This window comes from Oncorhynchus tshawytscha, linkage group LG13 (genome assembly GCF_018296145.1).
Source record: "Oncorhynchus tshawytscha isolate Ot180627B linkage group LG13, Otsh_v2.0, whole genome shotgun sequence".
NCBI classification, from domain to species: Eukaryota; Metazoa; Chordata; class Actinopteri; order Salmoniformes; family Salmonidae; genus Oncorhynchus; species Oncorhynchus tshawytscha.
This window is the reverse complement of record NC_056441.1, coordinates 2,691,910-2,719,041: the sequence shown is the minus strand read 5'-3', so window position 1 is coordinate 2,719,041 and position 27,132 is coordinate 2,691,910. Positions and strand designations below refer to the sequence as shown.

Genomic DNA, 27,132 nt, shown 5'->3' with positions numbered 1-27,132 from the left:
GAGGGAGGAGGACCTCCAGGCACAGAGAGAGAAAGTCCTGATGAGGGAGGAGGACCTCCAGGCACAGAGAGAGAAAGTCCTGATGAGGGAGGAGGACCTCCAGGCACAGAGAGAGAAAGTTCTGATGAGCGAGGAGGTCCTCCAGGCACAGAGAGAGAAATTAAAAATAAAGAAAACTAAACAGATACAAAACAGATGTATTTAAGACAGAGGGAGAGAGGATGCTGGAGGAAACAGGTACAAAAGCATCTATATCCACATTAAAATGATTCCTATATCGACATAACCTGAATGGCCGCTCAATAAGGAAGAAGCCACTGCTCCAATACCGCCATAAAAACGCCAGACTACGGTTTGCAACTGCACATGGGGACATAGATCGTACTTTTTGGAGAAATGTCCTCTGGTCTGATGAAACAAAAATACAACTGTTTGGACATAATAACCATCTTTATGTTTGGAGGAAAAAGGGGGAGGCTTGAAAGCCGAAGAACACCATCCCAACCGTAAAGCACGGGGGTGGCAGCATCATGTTGTGGGGGTGCTTTGCTGCAGGAGGGACTGGTGCACTTCACAAAATAGATGGCATCATGAGGACGGAAAATGATGTGGATATATTGAAACAACATCTCACGACATCAGTCAGGAAGTTAAAGCTTGGTCGCAAATGGATCTTCCAAATGGACAATGGCCCCAAGCATACTTCCAAAGTTGTGGCAAAATGGCTTAAGGACAACAAAGTCAAGGTATTGGAGTGGCCATTCACAAAGCCCTGACCTCAATCCTATAGAAAATGTGTGGGCAGAACTGAAAAAGCGTGTGCGAGCAAGGAGGCCTACAAACCTGACTCAGTTACACCAGCTCTGTAAGGAGGAACGGGACAAAATTCACCCAACTTATTGTGGGAAGCTTGTGGAAGGCTACCCGAAACGTTTGACCCAAGTTAAACAATTTAAAGGCAATGCTACCAAATACTATTTGAGTGTATGTAAACTTCTGTCCCACTGGGAAAGTGATGAAAGAATTAAAAGCTGAAATAAATCATTCTCTCTACTATTGTTCTGAGACTTCACATTCTTAAAATAAAGTAGTGATCCTAACTGACCTAATACAGGGAATTTTTACTATGATTAAATGTCAGCAATTGTCAAAAACTGAGTTTAAATTTAAATGTATTTGGCTAAGGTGTATGTAAACTTCCAACTTCAACTGTATATGGAGACAGAGGGAGTGTTATAAAGAAAGACAGAGTCAAATATATATATGAGATTCTTGAAACCCTAGCCGTCCATGATGGCATCTTTGCACAGTCTTGGCATTCTCTCAACCAGCTTGTTGAGGTGGTCACCTTGAATTCATTTCAATTAGGAGGTGTGCCTTGTTAAAATGTAATTTGTGGAATTGATTTCCTTCTTAGTGCGTTTGAGCCAATCATTTGTGTTGTGACAAGGTAGGGGTGGTATATAGAAGATAGCCCTATTTGGTAAAATACCAAGTCCATATTATGTCAAGAACAGCTCAAATAAGCAAAGAGAAACGACAGTCCATCATTACTTTAAGACATGAAGGTCAGTCAATACGAAACATTTCAGGAACTTTGAAAGTTTCTTCAAGTGCCGTCGCATAAACCACCAAGCGCCACAGGAAAGGAAGACCCAGAGTTACCTCTGCTGCAGAGGATAAGTTCATTAGAGTTACCAGCCTCAGACCCAGAGTTACCTCTGCTGCAGAGGATCAGTTCATTAGAGTTACCAGCCTCAGACCCAGAGTTACCTCTGCTGCAGAGGATACGTTCATTAGAGTTACCAGCCTCAGACCCAGAGTTACCCTCAGAGGATAAGTTCATTAGAGTTACCAGCCTCAGACCCAGAGGTACCTCTGCTGTAGAGGATAAGTTCATTAGAGTTACCAGCCTCAGACCCAGAGGTACCTCTGCTGTAGAGGATAGGTTCATTAGAGTTACCAGCCTCAGACCCAGAGGTACCTCTGCTGTAGAGGATGAGTTCATTAGAGTTACCAGCCTCAGACCCAGAGGTACCTCTGCTGTAGAGGATGAGTTCATTAGAGTTACCAGCCTCAGACCCAGAGTTACCTCTGCTGCAGAGGATAAGTTCATTAGAGTTACCAGCCTCAGACCCAGAGTTTGCAGGCCAAATGAATGCTTCATGGAGTTCAAGAAACAGACACACTTCATGATTGTGGCAAAAGGTCGCAAAGTTCAAGGGAGCCAAATACTTTCGCAAGGCACTGTATCTCAACATCAACTGTTCAGAGAAGACTATGTGAATCAGGCCTTCATGGTTGAATTACTGCAAAGAAACCACTACTAAAGGACACCAATAAGAAGAAGAGAATTGCTTGGCCCATGGAAAATAGAACGGTGGAAATCTGTCCTCTGGTGTGATGAGATTTTTGGTTCAAATCACCGTGTCTTTGTGAGACGAAGAGCAGGTGAATGGATGATCTCTGCATGTTTGGTTGGAAGGAGAAAGAGGTGTGATGGTGCTTTGCTGGTGACACTGTCAGTGATTTATTTACCATTCAAGGCATACTTAACCAGCATGTCCACCACAGCATTCTGCAGAGATGCGCCATCCCATCTGGTTTGCGTTTAGTGGGACTATCATTTGTTTCTCAACAGGACAATGACCTAACACACCTCCAGGCTGTGTAAGGGCTATTTGACCAAGAAGGAGAGAGATGGAGTGCTGCATCAGATAACCTGGCCTCTACAATCACCCAACCTCAATCCAATTGAGATGGTTTGGGATGAGTTGGACCGCAGAGTGAAGGAAAAGCAGCCAACAAGTACTCAGCGTATGTGGGAACTCCTTCAAGACTGTTGGAAAAGCATTCCTCATGAAACGGGTTGAGAGAATGCCAAGATTGTGCAAAGCTGTCATTAAGGCAAAATATGTTTGAATTTGTTTAACACTTTTTTGATTACTACATGATTCCATATTTGCCATTTCATAGTGTAGATGTCTTCACTATTATTCTACAATGTAGAAAACAGTCAAAATAAAGAAAACCTTTGAATGAGTCGGTGTCCCCAAACCTTTGAATGAGTAGGTGTCCCCAAACCTTTGAATGAGTAGGTGTCCCCAAACCTTTGAATGAGTAGGTGTCCCCAAACCTTTGAATGAGTAGGTGTCCCCAAACCTTTGAATGAGTAGGTGTCCCCAAACCTTTGAATGAGTAGGTGTCGCCAAACATTCGACAGGTACCATTGCTGCTCCTGAATAATATTATCATAAACTAAAACTATTTTGTAAGTTGTCTGTGATTCTATTCCTCTATTCCACTCAGGGTCTCTCCTCTCCCAGCAGTCAGAGGGGTTTAGGAGGGACATTAGGAGAACATGTTAGTGAATGCGAGGAGGGGGTTCAACATCATTCAGCGTTATTTCAGGACCGCCTGTGTGTTCTGGGGACATTTGAAACATCCATATAAATGCAAAGCACCCCCTTAGAGGGGTTTAGAAGACGTGTGTGTGGGAAGGAGGGAGGGAGGGGAGGGAGGGGGGAGGGGGAGGACAGAGGTGGGGGGTGGGAGGTGGAGGAGTAGGAGGAGTGAGGTGGAGGAGTAGGAGGATTGAGGTGGGGGGGAGGAGGGAGGGCCAATCTGTCAGTTATTGGGGAAGGGGGACTATGAAGTCCCAGAGCAAATGCTCTGTCATGGGGCTATGAGAGTCAGAGACGAGGGGAGGAGGAGGGGGAGGGTGCAGTGGGCTCAGAGACGAGGGGTAGGAGGAGGGGGAGGGTGCAGTGGGGTCAGAGACGAGGGGTAGGAGGAGGGGAGGGTGCAGTGGGGTCAGAGACGAGGGGTAGGAGGAGGGGGAGGGTGCAGTGGGGTCAGAGACGAGGGGTAGGAGGAGGGGAGGGTGCAGTGGGGTCAGAGACGAGTGGGAGGGTGCAGTGGGGTCAGAGATGAGGGGTAGGAGGAGGGGGAGGGTGCAGTGGGGTCAGAGACGAGGGGGAGGAGGAGGGGGGAGGGTGCAGTGGGGTCAGAAACGAGGGGTAGGAGGAGGGGGAGGGTGCAGTGGGGTCAGAGACGAGGGGGAGGAGGAGGGGGAGGGTGCAGTGGGGTCAGAGACGAGGTGGAGGAATAGGGGGTCAGAGACGATTGTCACACAGAAAGTGTCCTCTACTGCCCAGCAAGACTACTACCCCCTAACACATACAGCTAGTGCCCTCCACAGCCCCATATCCTCTACTCCTTCATCCCTCCATCCATAACTCCATTCCTCCCTCCACTGGGATCGGGGTTATGGCCTTATCTTCCTGGAACACTCCAACCGAGTCCTCACTCACTAACAGGCTTCCTGGGTAATCTTCAGCCCTGATGTGTGTGTGTGTGTGTGTGTGTGTGTGTGTGTGTGTGTGTGTGTGTGTGTGTGTGTGTGTGTGTGTGTGTGTGTGTGTGTGTGTGTGTGTGTGTGTGTGTGTGTGTGTGTGAGTGTGAAAGACAGAGAGACAGAGACAGACAGAGAGAGACAGCGAGAGAGACAGCGAGAGAGACAGCGAGAGAGACAGCGAGAGAGACAGCGAGAGAGACAGCGAGAGAGACAGAGAGAGACAGAGAGAGAGACAGAGAGAGAGAGACAGAGAGAGAAACAGAGACAGACAGAGAGAGAGACAGAGAGAGAGAGAGAGAGACAGAGAGAGAGAGAGAGAGAGACAGAGAGAGAGAGACAGACAGCGAGAGAGACAGAGAGAAAGAGAGAGAGAAAGAGAGAGAGACAGAGAGAAAGAGAGAGAGACAGAGAGACAGACAGAGAGAGACAGAGAGAGAGAGAGAATCATTTTGTCACTGATTCCCCTGGATAAAGACTTCTGTATGGTTTTATTCAGTCTGTGGTATTTATTCACCCCCCCATCTCCCCAGTGCCTTGTGGGGGTAACATCACGTCAGACAACGGGACTATCTTCTCTCCTGGTTATCCAGAGGAGTACCCCAGCTCTGCTGACTGTACCTGGCTGATCACCGTAGCAACAGCCCTGGGTGTCAGACTCAACTTTACCCTACTGCAGGTCCATGGGCCACATGACTTCATCACTGTCTGGTGAGTATTTATATATATATAAACCTTTATTTAACCAGGGAAAGTCAGAGTTCATCAGGAAACATCAGACATACAACAGAAGCACACAGATAATCTGTAGGCATAACAGATTCATCAAATGATATGCTGTTCCAGACTTAGTGCACTACTGTTGACCAGGGTCTCTGATAAACAGCAGCAGTGTAAAAAGAGGGGTTGGGAGGGGGCACATAATGTTAATAGTCTGGGTAGCCATTTGATGAGCTGTTCAGGAGTCTTATGACTTTGTGGGTAGAAGCTGTTTAAAAGCCTCTTGGTCATAGACTTGGCGCTCCGGTACCCCTTGCCATGTGGTAGTAGAGAGAAAGAGAGAACCGTCTATGACTGGGGTGGCTGGGTTCTTTGACAATTTTTAGGGCGTTCCTCTGACACCGCCTGGTGTAGAGGTCCTGGATGGCAGGCAGCTTAGCCCCAGTGATGTACTGGGCCGTACACACTACCCTCTATAGCGCCTTGCGGTCGGAGACCGAGCAGTTGCCATACCAGGCAGTGATGCAACCGGTCAGGATGCTCTCGATGGTGCAGCTAAAGAACCTTTTGAGGATCTGAGGACCCATACCAAATCTTTTTAGTTTCCTGAGGGGGAATAGGCTTTGTTGTGCCCTCTTCACGACTGTCTTGGTGTGTTTGGACCGATCCAGTTTGTTGGTGATGTGGACACAAGGAATTTGAAGGAATTTGAAGCTCTCAACCTGCTCCACTACAGCCCCGTCGATGAGAATGTGGACGTGCTCGGTGCTCCTTTTTCTGTAGTCCACAATCATCTCCTTAGTCTTGGTTACGTTGAGGGAGAGGTTGTTATTCTGGCACCACCCGGCCAGGTCACTGACCTCCTCCCTATAGGCTGTCTCATCGTTGCCGGTGATCAGGCCTACCACTGTTGTGTCGTCTGCAAACTTAATGATGGTGTTGGAGTCGTGCCTAGCCATGCAGTCATGGGTAAACAGGGAGTACAGGAGGGGACTGAGCACACACCCTTGTGGAGCTCCGGTGTTGAGGATCAGCGTGGCAGATGAGGGTACTATGGTGTTGATACATCAGCTCTCTCTCTATTCATATATCCTTATGTACATATTCTTTATCCCTTTACACTTGTGTGTATAAGGTAGTAGTTTTGGAATTGTTAGGTTATATTACTCGTTGGTTATTACTGCATTGTCGGAACTAGAAGCACAAGCATTTCGCTACACTCGCATTAACATCTGCTAACCATGTGTATGTGACAAATAAAATTTGATTTGATTTGTTGAACGCTGAGCTGTGGTGCTTTGATGGCACCCAGTAGATAAGGGAGTTAATATCAATTAAGTTAGTTTTTTTATAACTTTGCCAAGGGAAATATGTGTCTCTAATATGGTCATACATTTGGCAGGAGGTTAGGAAGTGCAGTTCAGTTTCCACCTCATTTTGTGGGCAGTGAGCACATAGCCTGTCTGAAAAAATAAATTCTATGAAGTTGAACAGAATGTAAAAATGCTGTGAAGTAAAAAAAAATGTAAATATATTTTTTTTTTATACCAAGTTGCACTTCTCAAAACAAAAGGAATTGGTGGAATTCCCTAAATCTCAACGCCACTGAGCCACTGACTGGGCGTTTCAACCTCTTCATCACAATGCTGATATGATATGAATTGAACCTCTCACAACACTCATGAATGTATTGAGAGAACCAAGAGAGAACCATGACAAAATTCAAATTAAATTACAAATGAATCATGAAAATAATAGTGATGAGAAAAAAAGAAAAGAGAACAAGAAGTGACAAATACTGGAGATTTAGCCGACTAGCTCAAAAATTATACAGCGATATTGTAAAATATAATATTGTGCTGTATACCCCAAAATAATATCCCTGTAAATGTATCGATCCCCCCCCTCCATCACTAATTTTAACCTCTGACCTCTGACCCCTTACCTGTCATCCCTTAGGGACGGCCCCCAGGTGACAGCCAGGAAGCTAGGTGTGTTTATGGAAGGAGAGCCCAACGAACCAGCCAGCAGCACGTCCAATCAGATCCTGGTGCGTTTCCGTAGCAACACAGAGAAAGGTGGACTATTCCAAATCAACTATCAAGGTATGTACAGTATCATCTCCATCAGCTCTCTCTTTCTCTCCCTCTCTCTCTCTCTCTCTCTCTCTCTGTCTCTCTCTCAATTTTTCAATTCAACTTCAATTCAAGGGCTTTATTGGCATGGGAAACATGTGTTAACATTGCCAAAGCAAGTGAGGTAGATAATATGTCTCTCTCTCTCTCTCTCTATCTCTCTCTCTCTCTCTCTCTCTCTCTCTCTCTCTCTCTCTCTCTCTCTCATCTCTCTCTCTATGTCTCTCTCTCACTCTCTGTCTCTCTCTCTCCCTCTCTCTGTATCTCTCTCTGTCTCTCTCTCTGTCTCTCTCTCTCTCTCTCTCTCATCGCTCTCTCTATGTCTCTCTCCCTCTCTCTGTATCTCTCTCTGTCTCTCTCTCTGTCTCTCTCTCCCCCTCCTAACAATATCTAGAAGATAACTTGTCTGTATTTTAATTTGTCTCCAGCATATAGACTCCAGTTCTGCCTGCCTCCCCCTATCATACCCAATGCTGAGATCTTAATGGCCAGCAAGGAATTTAAAATTGGTGAGTCACCACACACACACAGACACACGCATACACACACACACACACACACACACACACACACACACACACACACACACACACACACACACACACACACACACACACACACACACACACACACACACACACACACACACATATTGTACATCTAATATTGTGGGGACACACAATTCAGTACCGTTCAAAATCCTATTTTTGCAAACCCTAAACCTAGACCTAATCTATAACTCTAATCCTAATCTATAACCCTAATCCTAAACCTAGACCTAATCTATAACCCTAAACCTAGACCTAATCTATAACTCTAATCCTAATCTATAACCCTAAACCTAGACCTAATCTATAACTCTAATCCTAAACCTAGACCTAATCTATAACCCTAAACCTAGACCTAGACCTAATCTATAACCCTAAATCTAGACCTAATCTATAACCCTAAACCTAGACCTAATCTATGACCGTAAACCTAGACCTAATCTATAACTCTAATCCTAATCTATAACCCTAAACCTAGACCTAATCTATAACTCTAATCCTAATCTTAACCCTAACCCTAAACCTAGACCTAATCTATAACCCTAAACCTAGACCTAATCTATAACTCTAATCCTAATCTTAACCCTAACCCTAAACCTAGACCTAATCTATGACCGTAAACCTAGACCTAATCTATAACTCTAATCCTAATCTATAACCCTAAACCTAGACCTAATCTATAACTCTAATCCTAATCTTAACCCTAACCCTAAACCTAGACCTAATCTATAACTCTAATCCTAACCCTAACCCTAACCCTAAACCTAGACCTACCCTAGCTCTTAACCCTTACTTCCGGCGCCGACAGAGATGGCCGCCTCGCTTCGCGTTCCTAGGAAACTATGCAGTTTTTTGTTTTTTTTACGTGTTATTTCTTACATTAGTACCCAAGGTCATCTTAGGTTTCATTACATACAGTCGAGAAGAACTACTGAACATAAGAGCAGCGTCAACTCACCATCAGTATGACCAAGAATATGACTTTCGCGAGGCGGATCCTGAGTTCTGCCTTTCACCCAGGACAACGGAATGGATCCCAGCCGGCGACCCCATAAAACGACTTCGAAAAAGGGAAAAACGAAGCAGTCTTCTGGTCAGACTCCGGAGACGGGCACTCCGTGCACCACTCCCTAGCATTCTCCTCGCCAATGTCCAGTCTCTTGACAACAAGGTTGATGAAATCCGAGCAAGGGTAGCATTCCAGAGGGACATCAGAGACTGTAACGTTCTTTGCTTCACGGAAACATGGCTCACTGGAGAGACGCTATCGGAGACGGTGCAGCCAGCTGGTTTCTCCACGCATCGCGCCGACAGAAACAAACATCTTTCTGGTAAGAAGAGGGGCGGGGGCGTATGCTTTATGGTTAACGTGACGTGGTGTGATCATGACAACATACAGGTACTCAAGTCCTTCTGTTCACCTGATTTAGAATTCCTCACAATCAAATGTAGACCGCATTATCTACCAAGGGAATTCTCTTCGATTATAATCACAGCCGTATATATTCCCCCCAAGCAGATACATTGATGGCTCTGAACAAACTTTATTTGACTCTTTGCAAACTGGAATCCATATATCCGGAGGCTGCATTCATTGTAGCTGGGGATTTTAACAAAGCTAATCTGAAAACAAGACTCCCTAAATTTTATCAGCATATCGATTGCGCAACCAGGGCTGGAAAAACCTTGGATCATTGCTATTCCAACTTCCGCGACGCATATAAGGCCCTGCCCCGCCCTCCTTTCGGAAAAGCTGACCACGACTCCATTTTGTTGATCCCTGCCTACAGACAGAAACTAAAACAAGAAGCTCCCGCGCTGAGGTCTGTTCAACGCTGGTCCAACCAATCTGATTCCACACTCCAAGACTGCTTCCATCACGTGGACTGGGAGATGTTCCGTATTGCGTCAGATGACAACATTGACGAATACGCTGATTCGATGTGCGAGTTCATTAGAACGTGCGTTGAAGATGTCGTTCCCATAGCAACGATTAAAACATTCCCAAACCAGAAACCGTGGATTGATGGCTGCATTCGCGTGAAACTGAATGCGCAAACCACTGCTTTTAATCAGGGCAAAGTGACTGGAAACATGACAGAATACAAACAGTGTAACTACTCCCTCCGCAAGGCAATCAAACAAGCTAAGCGTCAGTATAGAGACAAAGTAGAATCTCAATTCAACGGCTCAGACACAAGAGGTATGTGGCAGGGTCTACAGTCAATCACGGATTACTAAAGGAAAACCAGCACCGTCACGGACCAGGATGTCTTGCTCCCAGGCAGACTAAATAACTTTTTTGCTCGCTTTGAGGACAATACAGTGCCACTGACACGGCCCGCAACTAAAACATGCGGACTCTCCTTCACTGCAGCCGACGTGAGGAAAACATTTAAACGTGTCAACCCTTGCAAGGCTGCAGGCCCAGACGGCATCCCCAGCCGCGCCCTCAGAGCATGCGCAGACCAGCTGGCTGGTGTGTTTACGGACATATTCAATCAATCCCTATCCCAGTCTGTTGTTCCCACATGCTTCAAGAGGGCCACCATTGTTCCTGTTCCCAAGAAAGCTAAGGTAACTGAGCTAAACGACTACCGCCCGTAGCACTCACTTCTGTCATCATGAAGTGCTTTGAGAGACTAGTCAAGGACCATATCACCTCCACCCTACCTGACACCCTAGACCCACTCCAATTTGCTTACCGCCCAAATAGGTCCACAGACGATGCAATCTCAACCATACTGCACACTGCCCTAACCCATCTGGACAAGAGGAATACGTATGTGAGAATGCTGTTCATCGACTACAGCTCGGCATTTAACACCATAGTGCCCTCCAAGCTCGTCATCAAGCTCGAGACCCTGGGTCTCGACCCCGCCCTGTGCAACTGGGTACTGGACTTCCTGACGGGCCGCCCCCCCAGGTGGTGAGGGTAGGCAACAACATCTCCACCCCGCTGATCCTCAACACTGGGGCCCCACAAGGGTGCGTTCTGAGCCCTCTCCTGTTCTCCCTGTTCACCCACGACTGCGTGGCCACGCACGCCTCCAACTCAATCATCAAGTTTGCGGACGACACAACAGTGGTAGGCTTGATTACCAACAACGATGAGACGGCCTACAGGGAGGAGGTGAGGGCCCTTGGAGTGTGGTGTCAGGAAAATAACCTCACACTCAACGTCAACAAAACTAAGGAGATGATTGTGGACCTAATCTATAACTCTAATCCTAATCTTAACCCTAACCCTAATCCTAAACCTAAGTCTAACCCTAACCCTAGTTCCTAGCTCCTAACCCTAGCTCCTAACCCTAACCCTAACCCTAGCTCCTAACCCTAGCTCCTAACCCTAACTCTAACCCTAACCCTAACTCCTACCCTAGCTCCTAACCCTAGCTCCTAACCCTAGCTCCTAACCCTAGCTCCTAACCCTGGCTCCTAACCCTAACCCTAACCCTAACTCCTACCCTAGCTCCTAACCCTAGCTCCTAACCCTAACTTTAACCCTAACCTAACCCTAACTCCTACCCTAGCTCCTAACCCTAGCTCCTAACCCTAACCCTAGCTCCTAACCCTAGCTCCTAACCCTAGCTCCTAACCCTAGCTCCTAACCCTAGCTCCTAACTCCTAACCCTAGCTCCTAACCCTAGCTCCTAACCCTAGCTCCTAACAGTAGCTCCTAACCCTAGCTCCTAACCCTAGCTCCTAACCCTAGCTCCTAACCCTAGCTCCTAACAGTAGCTCCTAACCCTAGCTCCTAACCCTAGCTGCTAACCCTAGCTCCTAACAGTAGCTCCTAACCCTAGCTCCTAACCCTAACCCTAGCTCCTAACCCTAGCTCCTAACCCTAACCCTAGCTCCTAACCCCAACACCTAACCCTAGCTCCTAACCCTGGCTCCTAACACACACACACACACACACACACACTACACACCTACACGCACACACACTACACACACACACACACACACACACACACACACACACACAGAGACACTGGCACAAATCCCCTGTTATTCAGTGTGTGTAGGAAGGTTATGTAAGCAGAACAGAGCTCATTAATAATGTGCTCAGAATACTGAGAGCCAGCTGTATACTATGTTCTAACACACACACACACACACACACACACACACACACACACACACAGAGAGATCTCCACTATTCTCCCCTATTCTCCAGCTCCAGGAGAAACGTCTCTTCCATTGCAAGGACTACACATCCAATTGGGCCATAGGCCAGTGCTGATTCACTGCCAAACTACAGTACCCAGAGGGCCGTCGGTGAACAGGAAATTAATAATGACAAATATAGCCAGAGGAACTCACAGCAGGTGCTTCTGTTGCATTGGAAATGACAGATCATGTTAACTGTGAATAATGTTAATCCCCAAATGCACCCTATTCCCTATATAGTACACTAATATAGACCAGAGCCGTATAGAACCCTATTCCCTATATAGTGGAAGGGCCCTTCAGCCAATACAGAGAGATGGGGCCCTTCAGCCAATACAGAGAGATGGGGCCCTTCCAGCCAATACAGAGAGATGGGGCCCTTCCAGCCAATACAGAGAGATGGGGTCCTTCCAACCAATACAGAGAGATGGGGCCCTTCCAGCCAATACAGAGAGATGGGGCCCTTCCAGCCAATACAGAGAGATGGGGCCCTTCCAGCCAATACAGAGAGACAGGGCCCTTCCAGCCAATACAGAGAGATCGGGCCCTTCCAGCCAATACAGAGAGATGGGGCCCTTCCAGCCAATACAGAGAGATGGGGCCCTTCCAGCCAATACAGAGAGATGGGGTCCTTCCAGCCAATACAGAGAGACAGGGCCGTTCCAGCCAATACAGAGAGATGGGGTCCTTCCAGCCAATACAGAGAGATGGGGTCCTTCCAGCCAATACAGAGAGATGGGGCCCTTCCAGCCAATACAGAGAGATGGGGCCCTTCCAGCCAATACAGAGAGATGGGGCCCTTCCAGCCAATACAGAGAGATGGGGCCCTTCCAGCCAATACAGAGAGACAGGGCCCTTCCAGCCAATATAGAGAGACAGGGTCCTTCAGCCAATACAGAGAGATGGGGTCCTTCCAACCAATACAGAGAGATGGGGCCCTTCCAGCCAATACAGAGAGATGGGGCCCTTCCAGCCAATACAGAGAGATGGGGCCCTTCCAGCCAATACAGAGAGACAGGGCCCTTCCAGCCAAAACAGAGAGAGGGCCCTTCCAGCCAATACAGAGAGATGGGGCCCTTCCAGCCAATATAGAGAGATGGGGCCCTTCCAGCCAATACAGAGAGATGGGGCCCTTCCAGCCAATACAGAGAGACAAGGCCCTTCCAGCCAATACAGAGACAATACAGTGCCACTGACACGGCCCGCAACTAAAACATGCGGACTCTCCTTCACTGCAGCCGACGTGAGGAAAACATTTAAACGTGTCAACCCTTGCAAGGCTGCAGGCCCAGACGGCATCCCCAGCCGCCCCCTCAGAGCATGCGCAGACCAGCTGGCTGGTGTGTTTACGGACATATTCAATCAATCCCTATCCCAGTCTGTTGTTCCCACATGCTTCAAGAGGGCCACCATTGTTCCTGTTCCCAAGAAAGCTAAGGTAACTGAGCTAAACGACTACCGCCCCGTAGCACTCACTTCTGTCATCATGAAGTGCTTTGAGAGACTAGTCAAGGACCATATCACCGGGGCCCTTCCAGCCAATACAGAGAGATGGGGCCCTTCCAGCCAATATAGAGAGATGGGGCCCTTCCAGCCAATACAGAGAGATGGGGCCCTTCCAGCCAATACAGAGAGATGGGGCCCTTCCAGCCAATACAGAGAGATGGGGCCCTTCCAGCCAATACAGAGAGATGGGGCCCTTCCAGCCAATATAGAGAGACAGGGTCCTTCAGCCAATACAGAGAGATGGGGTCCTTCCAACCAATACAGAGAGATGGGGCTCTTCCAGCCAATACAGAGAGACAGGGCCCTTCAGCCAATACAGAGAGATGGGGCCCTTCCAGCCAAAACAGAGAGAGAGGAGAAAGACAGAAATCAATGATATGTACGATAACGGGGTACCAGTACCGAGGCCATGTACGATGTCACGGAGAGGGAGATGAAAGTTTGGGATCCGTTGTTGTTGTCTTCCATTTTGGGTTTTGTGGACCGTGTGGTCTGGATGTTACAGATTCACTTTCAGTTTATGTGGAAGACGTGAAGAAGACAAATTCACTATAGTTATTTCATGTGTATTCACTCTCTCTTTCCCTCCCTCCCTCCCTCCTCCAGGTGATATAGTGCGTTACCGGTGTCTACCAGGGTACCAGTTGAGTGGGAACAACATTCTGACCTGTCGTCTGGGGACTCACCTGGAGTTTCAGGGACCTCCTCCCTCCTGTGAAGGTAAGACCTTCCCTGATCTGCTGTTAATAGGAGTTAGACCCTTATCCACACAGTGTCTCAGAGTAGGGGTGCTGATCTACCATCAGGATTACGTGGACAGGGTTGACCTGATTCTAGATCAGCACTGAAATACCATCAGGATGACGTGGACAGGGTTGACCTGATTCCAGATCTGCACTGATCTACTCTGACACTTCAGTTCGAGCCCTGACCTGCCTCATTGGAGCTATCCTTCACTCCAAAAAATGGAAGCTTTACAGATCTTGACAGAAACTGGTGCACCTGGCACCTACTACCATTCCCCTGTTCAGAGGCACATACATATTTCAAATCAAATCAAATCAAATGTTATTTGTCACATACACATGGTTAGCAGATGTTAATGCGAGTGTAGCGAAATGCTTGTGCTTCTAGTTCCGACAATGCAGTAATAACCAACGAGTAATCTAACTAACAATTCCAAAACTACTGTCTTATACACAGTGTAAGGGGATAAAGAATATGTACATAAGGATATATGAATGAGTGATGGTACTGAGCAGCATAGGCAAGATACAGTAGCTGATATCGAGTACAGTATATACATATGAGATGAGTATGTAAACCAAGTGGCATAGTTAAAGTGGCTAGTGATACATGTATTACATAAGGATGCAGTCGATGATATAGAGTACAGTATGAGTACCATGACTAGTCTCTCAAAGCACTTCATGATGACGGATGTGAGTGCTACGGGGCGGTAGTCGTTTAGCTCAGTTACCTTAGCTTTCTTGGGAACAGGAACAATGGTGGCCCTCTTGAAGCATGTGGGAAGTATTTAGTCTTGTCCAACTGTCTCAAAGGATGAACGCGGTGCCCAAAGTAAACTGCCTGTTACTCAGGCCCAGAAGCTAGGATATGCATGTGTATACATATTAGATAGAAAACACTCTAAAGTTTTTAGAAAACTGTTAAAATAATGTCTGTGAGTAAGTATAACAGAACTGATATGGCAGGCGAAACCCTGAGGACAAACCATCCAGGATTTTTATTTTGAGGTCATTGGACTTTTCAATGCTTTTCTATGTGCCTAATTATTATTTCTATGGAGAAGCCAACGTATTAGGACCCATATTGCAGTTCCCATGGCTTCCACTAGATGTCAACAGTCTTTAGAAATTGTTTGATGTTTTTAAAAAAAAAAAAAAAATTACAAAGAAATATTCGTATTCTTTTTAAGTGTCAGAAGGACTCTAGTCTTTTGGTGCTCGTTGTTTTCCTCTGGTATTTTAAACAGTTTATTCGTCTTAAATTATATTGATTATTTACATTTTATTTACATTTTAGGGTACGTGAGGTTGGATTAGGTTGTTTGAAATGTTTGGACCAAGTTTACAGGTAACTTATTAGATCCTTTGTAGGGCGAGTTGGAACCGGTGTATTTATGAATCAAATGCGCCAAATAAACGGATATGTTTAGGTTATAAAGAAGGACTTTATCGAACAAAAGGACCATTCATTGTGTAGCTGGGACCCTTGTGACAGAGGAAGATCTTCAAAGGTAAGTGATTTATTTTAGCGCTATTTCTGACTTTCGTGATGCATCTGCTTGGTTGGAAAATGTTTTTCTTGCTTTTGGAAAGCGTGACGCTGTCCTCAGATAATCGTGGTTTCGCCGTAAAGCCTTTTTGAAATGTGACAAAGCGGTTGGATTAACAAGATGTTAAACTTTTTTTTTTTTTGTATAACATCAACAACATAATATTTTGTTAATTTAAATAAATTAATGTTTAATATTACGAATGTACTATTTTTGAATTTCACGCTCTGCCGGATGTTGTTAAAGTCGATCCTGTTAACAGGATTCTAGCAGTAAGGGATCCCTACTTAACCTTTAACCCTTTTAACTCCTCCCCTTCATCTGATTGAAGTGGATTTAACAGGTGACATCAATAAAGGATCTTTCACCTGGTCAGTCTGTCATGGAGAGAACATGTTTTGTGTATGTGCCTTTTAAGTGCAAATAAATCATGTGTTGGTTTGGTGTTTGGTAGGAACGTTCAGTTACTCAAATCTGATTGTATTTGGCTCTAAGAGTGCTGCGTCATCACAACTGACCCGATCCAAAGCTGTGTCAGTTAAACCTTACAACACCTACCCGACAGAGGTGCCTTTGTTCTCTATCTCTCTCTCTCTCTCTCTCTCTCTGTCTCTCTCTCTCTCTCTCTCTCTCTCTCTCTCTCTCTCTCTCTCTCTCTCTCTCTCTCTTGTCGGAGTGCATGCTGGGAGTGAGTCGTCAAACAGTAGTGTTTGTGAGAGCGAATGGAATTTCTTTTCACTCTATCGGGTTTTGGTATGTATATATATATATATATATATGATTAGTTTAGTTGTTTTAAGGGTATCTTGTTTAAACTATCACTAAGCACGTATAGGGGTGGTGGGATCTTTGAGGTTGGTTTTTCGCGAGGGCACAACCAGCGGGTGGGGCTGGTTGCTATGGCCACTCGTGGAAATGGAGAGTTTGAAAAACTTAGTCGGAGGCATGGAGTAAAGATTCCTGCTGCGGCCGGGTGTTCAGTGGAAGAATATAGCTTGGCTGTGGGTGCTATCATTGGGTATGATAGCATCAAATCAACCTCAAGGATGAATAGCGCTGTAGTGATATTCTTAGATTCAATTGAAAAGGTGAATAAAATAGTTGAGAGCGGTGTTGTGTTAAGGGAGACACAGACGCTGGTATTTCCGCTTATGAATCCTGCGAAGAAAGTCATGCTTTCTAACGTGCCACCATTTGTTAGAGATGAAGTGTTGGAGCGAGAGTTATCTCGTCATGGTCAAATTGTATCTACAATAAAGAAGGTTCTTTTTTTGATGCAAATCTCCGTTGTTGAAACATGTCGTGTCTCATAGGAGACAAGTGCATATGATTTTAAAAAAGGAAGGAGATGAACTGAATTTAGCGTTTAGCTTTAAGATTGATGGATTTGATTATGTCTTCTATGCATCTACTGAATCAATGAAATGCTTTGGATGTGGAAGAGAGGGGCATTTGGTGCGTAGTTGTCCCGAAAATGAGCGCGCTGAGCCTGGTAGTAGTTTTAGTGCGAGTGCAACTAACGCACCACCGCGAAGGGATGAACATAATAAGGGTACAGGAGAAGAGAGAAGGTGGGCAGATGTGGTTGGAAAAGCAGGAGAGTAAGGCAGTGTGGATACGGGGGCAATTGTGGTAGATCAGAACAAAGAGGGAGGGGAAACAGTAGGTGAGATTGCGACTGCCGTCGCTGAGGTGGTGCTGGAAAATGAAATTGGAAGTCAAGAGGAGATTGAAATAATGGAAAAGGAAGCAGATGTTTTCAAAATACCGAGGAGTAAAAGGAAGAATTTAAGGGGTGGTGAAGGGTCTAATTCTAAGAGAAAGGTAGAGAGTGATAAAGCAGTTGAAGATGAACAAGGTGTAGAGATGGTGGAGTATTCTTCTGGGGAGGATAGTGAGAGTGAGTCATCTGACGCGTCACAACAATATAGTGAGATAAATGGGGTGGAAGGGAGGTATGGGATCGAGAGGATACGTCAATTTTTGAAGTTGACAAAAGGAAAGAAATATATGCAGGATTACAATGTAACTGATTTTTTCCCTGAACGTGAATTGTTTATTGAATCAGCAAAGTTTCTGATGTCAAATTTACAGGGGGAAGTTTGAAAAGCCCTGAAATTGCTAGACTCAAGAAAGTGGTCACGAGAGTGATAAGTGATGTAAATTCTAAAGAAAATGAAAGAGTTCAGCTGCAGTCTTAACTCTGTAAAGAGATGTGGTGGCTGTATCTTCCTCTGTATATTTTTTTTATCCATGAGCAGTTTTAAGATCTCTTCTTTAAACGTAAATGGGGCAAGAGATGTTAAAAAAAGAGCCATGGGGTATGAGTTAATTAGGGGAAAGGGAAGTGACAATCTTTCTACAAGAAACGCATAGTAATTTGGAAAATGAAGTTATGTGGCAACAGGAGTGGGGGGGGACAGTGGTGTGTAGTCATAAAAACTCAAAAAGTGGGGGTGTGGTTATCTTGTTCTCAAAAGGGTTTTTGCCGTTGTCATATGAGGTTGAAGAGGTAGTTGAGGGGAGGTTAATAAAAGTTAGAGCAAGGTATGAAAACATCACTATGTGTCTGATAAATGTATATGCCCCAGTGGTGACAGTTGAGAGGGTATGTTTTTTAGAGACATTATCAAATACCATTGAGAAATGTAACAAAGAAGATTATTTATTTATTGCTGGGGATTTTAACTGCACAGTTAGTGATTTAGATAGAAATCACCAAGAACCTCATATAGCCTCAAGGATGTTTTTAAAACGCCTCATTGTAACAAATGAATTGTGTGATATTTGGCGGAGTCAACATGGAGGAACAAGGCAGTACACCTGGGCGCATGTGAGAGAGAACATCATCTCTATGGCCAGGTTAGATAGGTTTTATGTTTTTGAGCATCAATCTCAGGTCTGTAAATCAAGTGTGATAACTCCAGTGGGATTTTCTGATCATTGTTTAATAACAGAGGTGGTGTTCATTAACGATGTAAAACCCAAAAGCGCATACTGGCATTTTAATATAACTTTATTGAGTGATGCTCACTTCAGGAACTGTTTCAGTTTGTTTTGGGAGAGATGGAGGTCTCAAAAGGCCAGTTTTGTATCCCTTCAACAGTGGTGGGATATAGGGAAAATCCAGATTCAGCAATTTTGTAATCAATACACGAGGAATGTCACCAAGGATATCACCAGATCAATGAAAGCACTAGAGATTGAAATAGTGGAACTCATGATGTTGGTTGAGACCACAGGAGATCGAGGCCATATTCAGGCCCTCAAGAGGAGAAAAACTGCATTGGCAGACCTGCTGGGTATCAGAGAACAGGGGGCACTGGTGAGAAGTAAGTTTCAGGGAATATCTGAAATGGATGCCTCATCTAAAACCTCTATTGGAAATGCTGGAATCTTTGTTTAAAGCTGTAGGGGAATTTTTCAATAACACTGTTTTTATTTTGGGGTTTCAATATAGTAAACAACAGAAAAGAAAATGTCAAATGTTAAATTTTATTTTGGGACAAGCTAAGATGTCAAATTTTCTGAGTAGAAAACATAAGATAGAAACGGGATATGGGCAGGATGTAAGATGTGTTTTTAAAGGATTAGTGAAAGCAAGAATAAAAGTAGATTTTGAGTTCTTTTCAGCTGTAAAAGATCTCCTATTATTTGAGGAGAAGTGGGCCTACGAAGGAGTGCTTTGTTTTGTAGAGGGGAAATTATTTTTTGCTGATGAAATAAGTTGAATGTATATGTTATGTATTTATTTTTGTTTAGGAATTACATTTGTTGTTTCATTTCTGAAAAGGCAGTGTGTCATTTTTTTTTAATGTTAACAATTGAGTAAAAAATAAAGGTTTTATAAAAATTCAAACTCTCTCTCTCTCTCTCTCTCTCTCTCTCTCTCTCCAACTCTCTCCCTTCATCTCTGTCCTCTCTTTCCCTCCCTCTATCTGTCTCTTTCTATCACCCTCTCTCTCTCTCTCTCTGTCTCTCTATCTCTCTTTCTCTCTCTCTCTCTCTCTCTCTGAATCTCTCCCATCATCTCTGTCCCTCCCTCCCTCCCTCCCTCCCTCCCTCCCTCCCTCCCTCCCTCCCCCCCTCCCTCCCCCTCCCTCCCTCCCTCCCTCCCTCCCTCCCTCCCTCCCTCCCTCCCTCCCTCCCTCCCTCCCTCTCTTTCTCTCACTCTCTCTCTGACTCTCTCCCATCATCTCTGTTCTCTCTTTCCCTCCCTCCTTCCCTCCCTCCCTCCCTCCCTCCCTCCCTCCCTCCCTCCCTCCCTCCCTCCCTCCCTCCCTCCCTCCCTCCCTCCCTCCCTCCCTCCCTCCCTCCCTCCCTCCCTCCCTCCCTCCCTCCCTCTCTTTCTCTCACTCTCTCTCTGACTCTCTCCCATCATCTCTGTTCTCTCTTTCCCTCCCTCCCTCCCTCCCTCCCTCCCTCCCTCCCTCCCTCCCTCCCTCCCTCCCTCCCTCCCTCCCTCCCTCCCTCCCTCCCTCCCTCCCTCCCTCCCTCTCCCTCCCTCCCTCCCTCCTCTCTTTCTCTCACTCTCTCTGACTCTCTCCCATCATCTCTGTTCTCTCTTTCCCTCCCTCCCTCCCTCCCTCCCTCCCTCCCTCCCTCCCTCCCTCCCTCCCTCCCTCCCTCCCTCCCTCCCTCCCTCCCTCCCTCCCTCCCTCCCCCTCTCTCTCTCACTCTCTCTCTCTCTCCCGTGGGTCCACTGGCTCCCTGGTTGTCTGTTCATAGATTCAGCAGCCACGTCGTAGTTCTCCTGGTGTATTGTTGTGCCTTCAGTCCCATGGGGGGTGGTGTTATACACAGAGTGAGGTCTGTAGCCTACAGAACTACGGTTCTGTGGTTTGTGACTGACGTGGAAGTTTAAGTTTTCTGTCTCTCTCTGTCAATTCAATTCAAGGGCTTTATTGTCATGGGAAACATGTGTTAACATTGCCAAAGCAAGTGAGGTAGATAATATATAAAGTGAATATATAAAGTGAAATAAACAATACGAATGAACAGTAAACATTACACATACAGAAGTTTCAAAACAATAAAGACATTACAAATGTCATATTATATATATATATACAGTGTTCTAACAATGTACAAATGGTTAAAGGACACAAGATAAAATAAATAAGCATAAATATGGGTTGTATTTACAATGGTGTTTGTTCTTCACTGGTTGCCCTTTTCTCGTGGCAACAGGTCACAAAACTTGCTGCTGTGATGGCACACTGTGGAATTTCACCCAGTAGATATATGAAATATGTATCTCTAATATGGTCATACGTTGGACAGGAGGTTAGGCAGCTCAGTTTCTCAGAGTTTGTGGGCAGTGTGCACATAGCCTGTCTTCAGAATTCTGCCGACTGGACCTTTTTTGGAACACCATTATTTTGGTCTTACTGAGATTTACTGTCAGAGCCCAGGTCTGACAGAATCTGTGCATAAGATCTAGGTGCTGCTGCTGCTCCCCATCTCTTGGTTGGTGACAGAAGCACCAGATCATCAGAAAACAGTAGACATTTGACTTCAGATTCTAGTAGGGTGAGGCCGGGTGCTGCAGACTTTTCTAGTGCCCGCGCCAATTCGTTGATATATATGTTGAAGAGGGTTGTGCTTAAGCTGCATCCCTGTCTAACCCCACGACCCTGTGTGAAGAAATGTGTGTGTTTTTTGCCAATTTTAACCGCACACTTGTTGTTTGTGTACATGGATTTTATAATGTCGTATGTTTTACCCCCAACACCACTTTCCATCAGTTTGTATAGCAGACCCTCAGGCCAAATTGAGTCAAAGGATTTTTTGAAATCAACAAAGCATGAGAAGTCTTTGCCTTTGTTTTGGTTTGTTTGCTTGTCAATTAGGGTGTGCAGGGTGAATACATGGTCTATTGTACGGTATTTTGGTAAAAAGCCAATTTGACATTTGCTCAGTACATTGTTTTCATTGAGGAAATGTACGAGTCTGCTGTTAATGATAATGCAGAGGATTTTCCCAAAGTTACTGTTATTCCACTGTAGTTATTGGGGTCCATTTGTCTCCACTTTTGTGGATTGGGGTGATCAGTCCTTGGTTCCAAATATTGGAGAAGATGCCAGAGCTAACGATGATGTTAAAGAGTTTTAGTATAGCCAATTGGAATTTGTTGTCTGTATATTTGATCATTTCATTCAGGATACCATCAACACCACAGGCCTTTTTGGGATGGAGGGCTTTTATTTTGTCCTGTAACTCATTCAATGTAATTGGAGAATCCAGTGGGTAAATGATAACATGGCCATGACTTCTTCACGTTTTGATCGCCTTCCCTACATCTGTTTCCTGTGTTTCATCCATATTATCGTTGTTTACGTTTTCTCCAGAAGCCGTCTGTGTTCCTGTCTGTTGTTTCATCCCTGTACATGCTTCTCATCTGCAGCCTCGATCCTTACAGAACGAAGCCTTCATAATAGATACTAGACAGTAGCAGCGTCATATGTGATGAGTCAAATAGGGTCAGATATACTATTTATTATTGTAGAAGCAGTTCAGGAGCCTTTTGGTCCCAGATTTGGTGCATCGGTACCACTGGCCTTGTGGTAGCAGAGAGTCTATGACTAGGATGGCTGGAGTCTTCGTTGGTCACCATTACCCTTTGAAGCTTCTTGCGGTTCTCCCTCCATAGTCTCCCCACGTCCTCGGTGGGATAACAGCTGTTTGGCAAATTAAACCACATGAAACATCACAAAATGGGAAATATAATGAAATGAAACTGGAGAAAATAGAAATGTCCCCAGCATGTGGGAAATAGGAAGAGGAGAATGTAGGGTGAGAGAAAGAAAGAAAAACAGAGAGCAAGAGAGAGAGGGAGAAAAGAGAGAGAAGAGAGAGAGGGAGAGAAAAGAGTGAGAGAGAGAAGAGAGAGAGAAGAGGGAGAGAGAAAAGAGAGAGAGAGAAAGAGAGAGAGAGAAGAGAGAGAGGGAGAAAAGGGAGAGAGAGAGAGAAGAGAGAGGGAGAAAAGAGAGAGAGAGAAAGAGAGAGATAGAGAAGAGAGAGAGAGGGGGAGAGAAGAGAGAGAGGGAGAGAGAGAAGAGAGGAAGAGGAGAGAGAGAGACAGAGAGGAGAGGAGAGGAGAGTGAGAAGGAGAGAAGAGATAAGGGGGAGGGAGAGAGGGGCTAGAGAGAGAGAGAGAGAGAGTAGAGAAAGAGAGAAAGAGAAAGAGGCTAGAGAAAGAGAGAGAGAGCGAGAAGAGAGAGAGAGAGAGAGAGAGAGAGACAGAGAGAGAGAGAGAAAGAGAAGAGAGGGGAGAGAAGGAAAATGGACAAGTAATTGTGTCTCCTGTTGAAGAGAACCTTTATCCCCAGGGACAACAGTTCCAACTGACACACTCCACAACCTGTCACTCAGAAAGAGAATAAAAAACCTGATAATGCAGTAAGAGGTTATGTAATAAGCAGAGGAGCAATGTGGAGCAGGGAGTGAGGGAATGAGAAAACAGAGGAAAGGAGGAGAGGAAAGCAGGGAAGTGAGGATCTAGATGGATGTGAAAGCTGGTGCCGAGCATTTTGTTGAGATGGAGAGAGAGAGAGAGACTGCCAAATGAGCAGAGGGATCAGGACTGGGGGTATGTAGGAGGGGGATCAAGAAGTCTTGGAGCTTTGAGACAGAGAGAGAGAGAAAGAGATAAAGCCCCTTGAATTGAAATTGAGAGAGAGAGAGAGACTCACGTCCTATCTCCTCTCTCCTCGCCTCCTTCTCAAAACCCATTGGAGGAGAAGGTCAGACGGGAGGGACCTCTGGCTTTCTCATGCAATTGAGATTCTCCCAGGGAGTTGGAGGACGGGAAGGGAGAGGAGGGGATAGGAGAGGCTCATTGAAATGCAGGGGATATCCAAGCAGCAGCTGCACCCATCAAATCACTGCTTTTAGTCCTGACAACTACACCACAAACAGAGACACGCCAACCACACACACACAGAGACACGCCAACCACACACACACAGAGAGACACGCCAACCACACACACATAGAGACACGCAAAGCACACACACACAGAGACACGCCAACCACACACACACAGAGACACGCCAACCACACACACACAGAGACACGCCAACCACACACACACAGAGACACGCCAACCACACACACACACAGAGACACGCCAACCACACACACACAGAGACACGCCAACCACACACACACAGAGACACGCCAACCACATACACACAGAGACACGCCAACCACATACACACAGAGACACGCCAACCACACACACACAGAGACACGCCAACCACACACACACACAGAGACACGCCAAGCACACACACACAGAGACACGCCAACCACACACACACAGAGACACGCCAACCACACACACACAGAGACACGCCAACCACACACACACAGAGACACGCCAACCACACACACACAGAGACACGCCAACCACACACACACAGAGACACGCCAACCACACACACACAGAGACACGCCAACCACACACACACAGAGACACGCCAACCACACACACACAGAGACACGCCAACCACACACACACAGAGAGACACGCCAACCACACACACATAGAGACACGCAAAGCACACACACACAGAGACACGCCAACCACACACACACAGAGACACGCCAGCCACACACAGAGACACGCCAACCACACACACACAGAGAGACACGCCAACCACACACACACAGAGACACGCCAACCACACACACACAGAGACACGCCAACCACACACACACAGAGACACGCCAACCACATACACACAGAGACACGCCAACCACATACACACAGAGACACGCCAACCACACACACACAGAGACACGCCAACCACACACACACACAGAGACACGCCAAGCACACACACACAGAGACACGCCAACCACACACACACAGAGACACGCCAACCACACACACACAGAGACACGCCAACCACACACACACAGAGAGACACGCCAACCACACACACACAGAGACACGCCAACCACACACACACAGAGACACGCCAACCACACACACACAGAGACACGCCAACCACACACACACAGAGACACGCCAACCACACACACACAGAGACACGCCAACCACACACACACAGAGACACGCCAACCACACACACACAAAGACACGCCAACCACACACACACAGAGACACGCCAACCACACACACACAGAGACACGCCAACCACACACACACAGAGACACGCCAACCACACACACATAGAGACACGCAAAGCACACACACACAGAGACACGCCAACCACACACACACAGAGACACGCCAACCACACACACACAGAGACACGCCAACCACACACACACAGAGAGACACGCCAACCACACACACACAGAGACACGCCAACCACACACACACAGAGAGACACGCCAACCACATACACACACACAGAGACACGCCAACCACACACACACAGAGACACGCCAACCACACACACACAGAGACACGCCAACCACACACACACAGAGACACGCCAACCACACACACAGAGACACGCCAACCACATACACACACAGAGAGACACGCATAACATGCATACGGTTGGGATGTCTGGTTCTTAGGTCCTTAATCCCTGTTATACTTCTATAGTGTATCTTTAGTCAGCCTACCCTGGTTCCTCCCTCCCTCCCTCCCTCCCTCCCTCCCTCCCTCCCTCCCTCCCCCTCCCTCCCCCTCCCTCCCTCCCTCCCTCCCTCCCTCCCTGTCTCCCTCCCTGTCTCCCTCCCCCTCCCTGTCTCCCTGTCTCTGTCTCTGTCTCTGTCTCTGTCTCTGTCTCTGTCTCTCTGTCTCTGTCTCTGTCTCTGTCTCTGTCTCTGTCTCTGTCTCTGTCTCTGTCTCTGTCTCTGTCCCTCCCTCCCTCCCTCCCTCAATCCCTCCCTCCCTCCCTCCCTCTCTCTCTCTCTCTCTCTCTCTCTCTCGCTGTCTCTGTCTCTCTCTCTCTCTCTCCCTCTCTCTGTCTCTCACTCACTCTCTCTCTCTCTCTCTCTGTGTCTTGTGTACAGTGTTGTGCTCCTACTACTGGTAGATGGAAAAGCCTGGTCTCACTCAGATCAGCTCGTTATCGCCCGGTGGATTATGCTAATCAAACAGCTTCCTCCACAGAGCACTGTGCTACGGTGTGTGTGTGTGTGTGTGTGTGTGTGTGTGTGTGTGTGTGTGTGTATGTGTGTGTGGGTGGGTGCAATATATTTAACGAGTGTGTGGTATGACTTGGTAAAATATATAATATTGTCTTCTCGTCTCTTCTCTGTCTCTCTCTCTGCCTCTCTTCTGCCTCTCTCTGTCTCTGTCTCTATTCTGTCTCTGTCTCTTCTCTATCTCTCTCTGTCTGTCTCTATTCTGTCTCTGTCTCTTCTCTGTCTCTCTTCTTTCTCTCTTCTGTCTCTTCTCTGTCTCTCTTCTGTCTCTTCTGTCTCTGTCTCTATTCTGTCTCTTCTCTGTCTCTTCTTTGTTTCTCTTCTCTCTACTCGGTCTCTTTTCTTCTCCGTCTCTTCTCTGTCTCTTCTCTGTCTCTGTCTCTGTCTCTTCCCTGTCTCTCTTCTGTCTCTTCTCCGTCTCTTCTCTGTCTCTTCTCCGTCTCTTCTCTGCCTCTTCTCCATCTCTTCTCTCTTCCCTGTCTCTCTTCTGTCTCTATTCTCTTCTCTGTCTCTGTCTCTTCTCTGTCTCTTCTCTGTCTCCGTCTCTTCCCTGTCTCTCTTCTGTCTCTTCTCCATCTCTTCTCTGTCTCTGTCTCTTCTCCGTCTCTGTCTCTTCTCCGTCTCTTCTCCATCTCTTCTCTGTCTCTGTCTCTTCTCCGTCTCTTCTCCATCTCTTCTCTGTCTCTGTCTCTTCTCCGTCTCTTCTCTGTCTCTGTTCTGTCTCAATTCTCTTCTCTGTCTCTTCTCCGTCTCTTCTCTGTCTCTCTTCTGTCTCAATTCTCTTCTCCGTCTCTTCTCTGTCTCTCTTCTGTCTCAATTCTCTTCTCCGTTTCTTCTCTGTCTCTTCTGTCTCTGTCTCTTCTCTGTCTCTGTCTCTGTCTCTGTCTCTCTTCTGTCTCTTCTCTCCTATTCTCTCTCTCTCTCTCTGTCTCTGTCTCTCTTCTGTCTCGTCTCTTCTATTCTCTCTCTCTCTCTGTCTCTGTCTCTCTTCTGTCTCGTCTCTTCTCTGTCTCTGTCTCTTCTCTTCTCTGTCTCTTCTCTGTCTCTGTCTCTCTTCTGTCTCTTCTCTTCTCTTCTCTTCTATTCTCTCTCTCTCTCTCTGTCTCTGTCTCTTCTCTGTCTCTGTCTCTGTCTCTGTCTCTTCTCTGTCTCTGTCTCTCTTCTGTCTCTGTCTCTTCTCTTCTCTGTCTCTTCTCTGTCTCTCTTCTGTCTATTTTCTCTTCTCTGTTTTCTATTCTTCTCTGTCTCTGTCTCTGTCTC

General features: G+C 46.3%; 1 protein-coding gene across 1 annotated transcript in view; it reads left to right on the top strand.

Annotated features, from left to right (window-relative positions):
* LOC112220687 (CUB and sushi domain-containing protein 2-like) overlaps positions 1 to 27,132 on the top strand; it is a 927,456-nt gene that overhangs the window by 776,634 nt on the left and 123,690 nt on the right. The window contains 4 exon segments of the mRNA XM_042295064.1: positions 4,888 to 5,065; positions 7,034 to 7,179; positions 7,638 to 7,718; positions 14,046 to 14,159. Of these exon segments, the coding sequence (XP_042150998.1) occupies positions 4,888 to 5,065; positions 7,034 to 7,179; positions 7,638 to 7,718; positions 14,046 to 14,159 (519 nt within the window).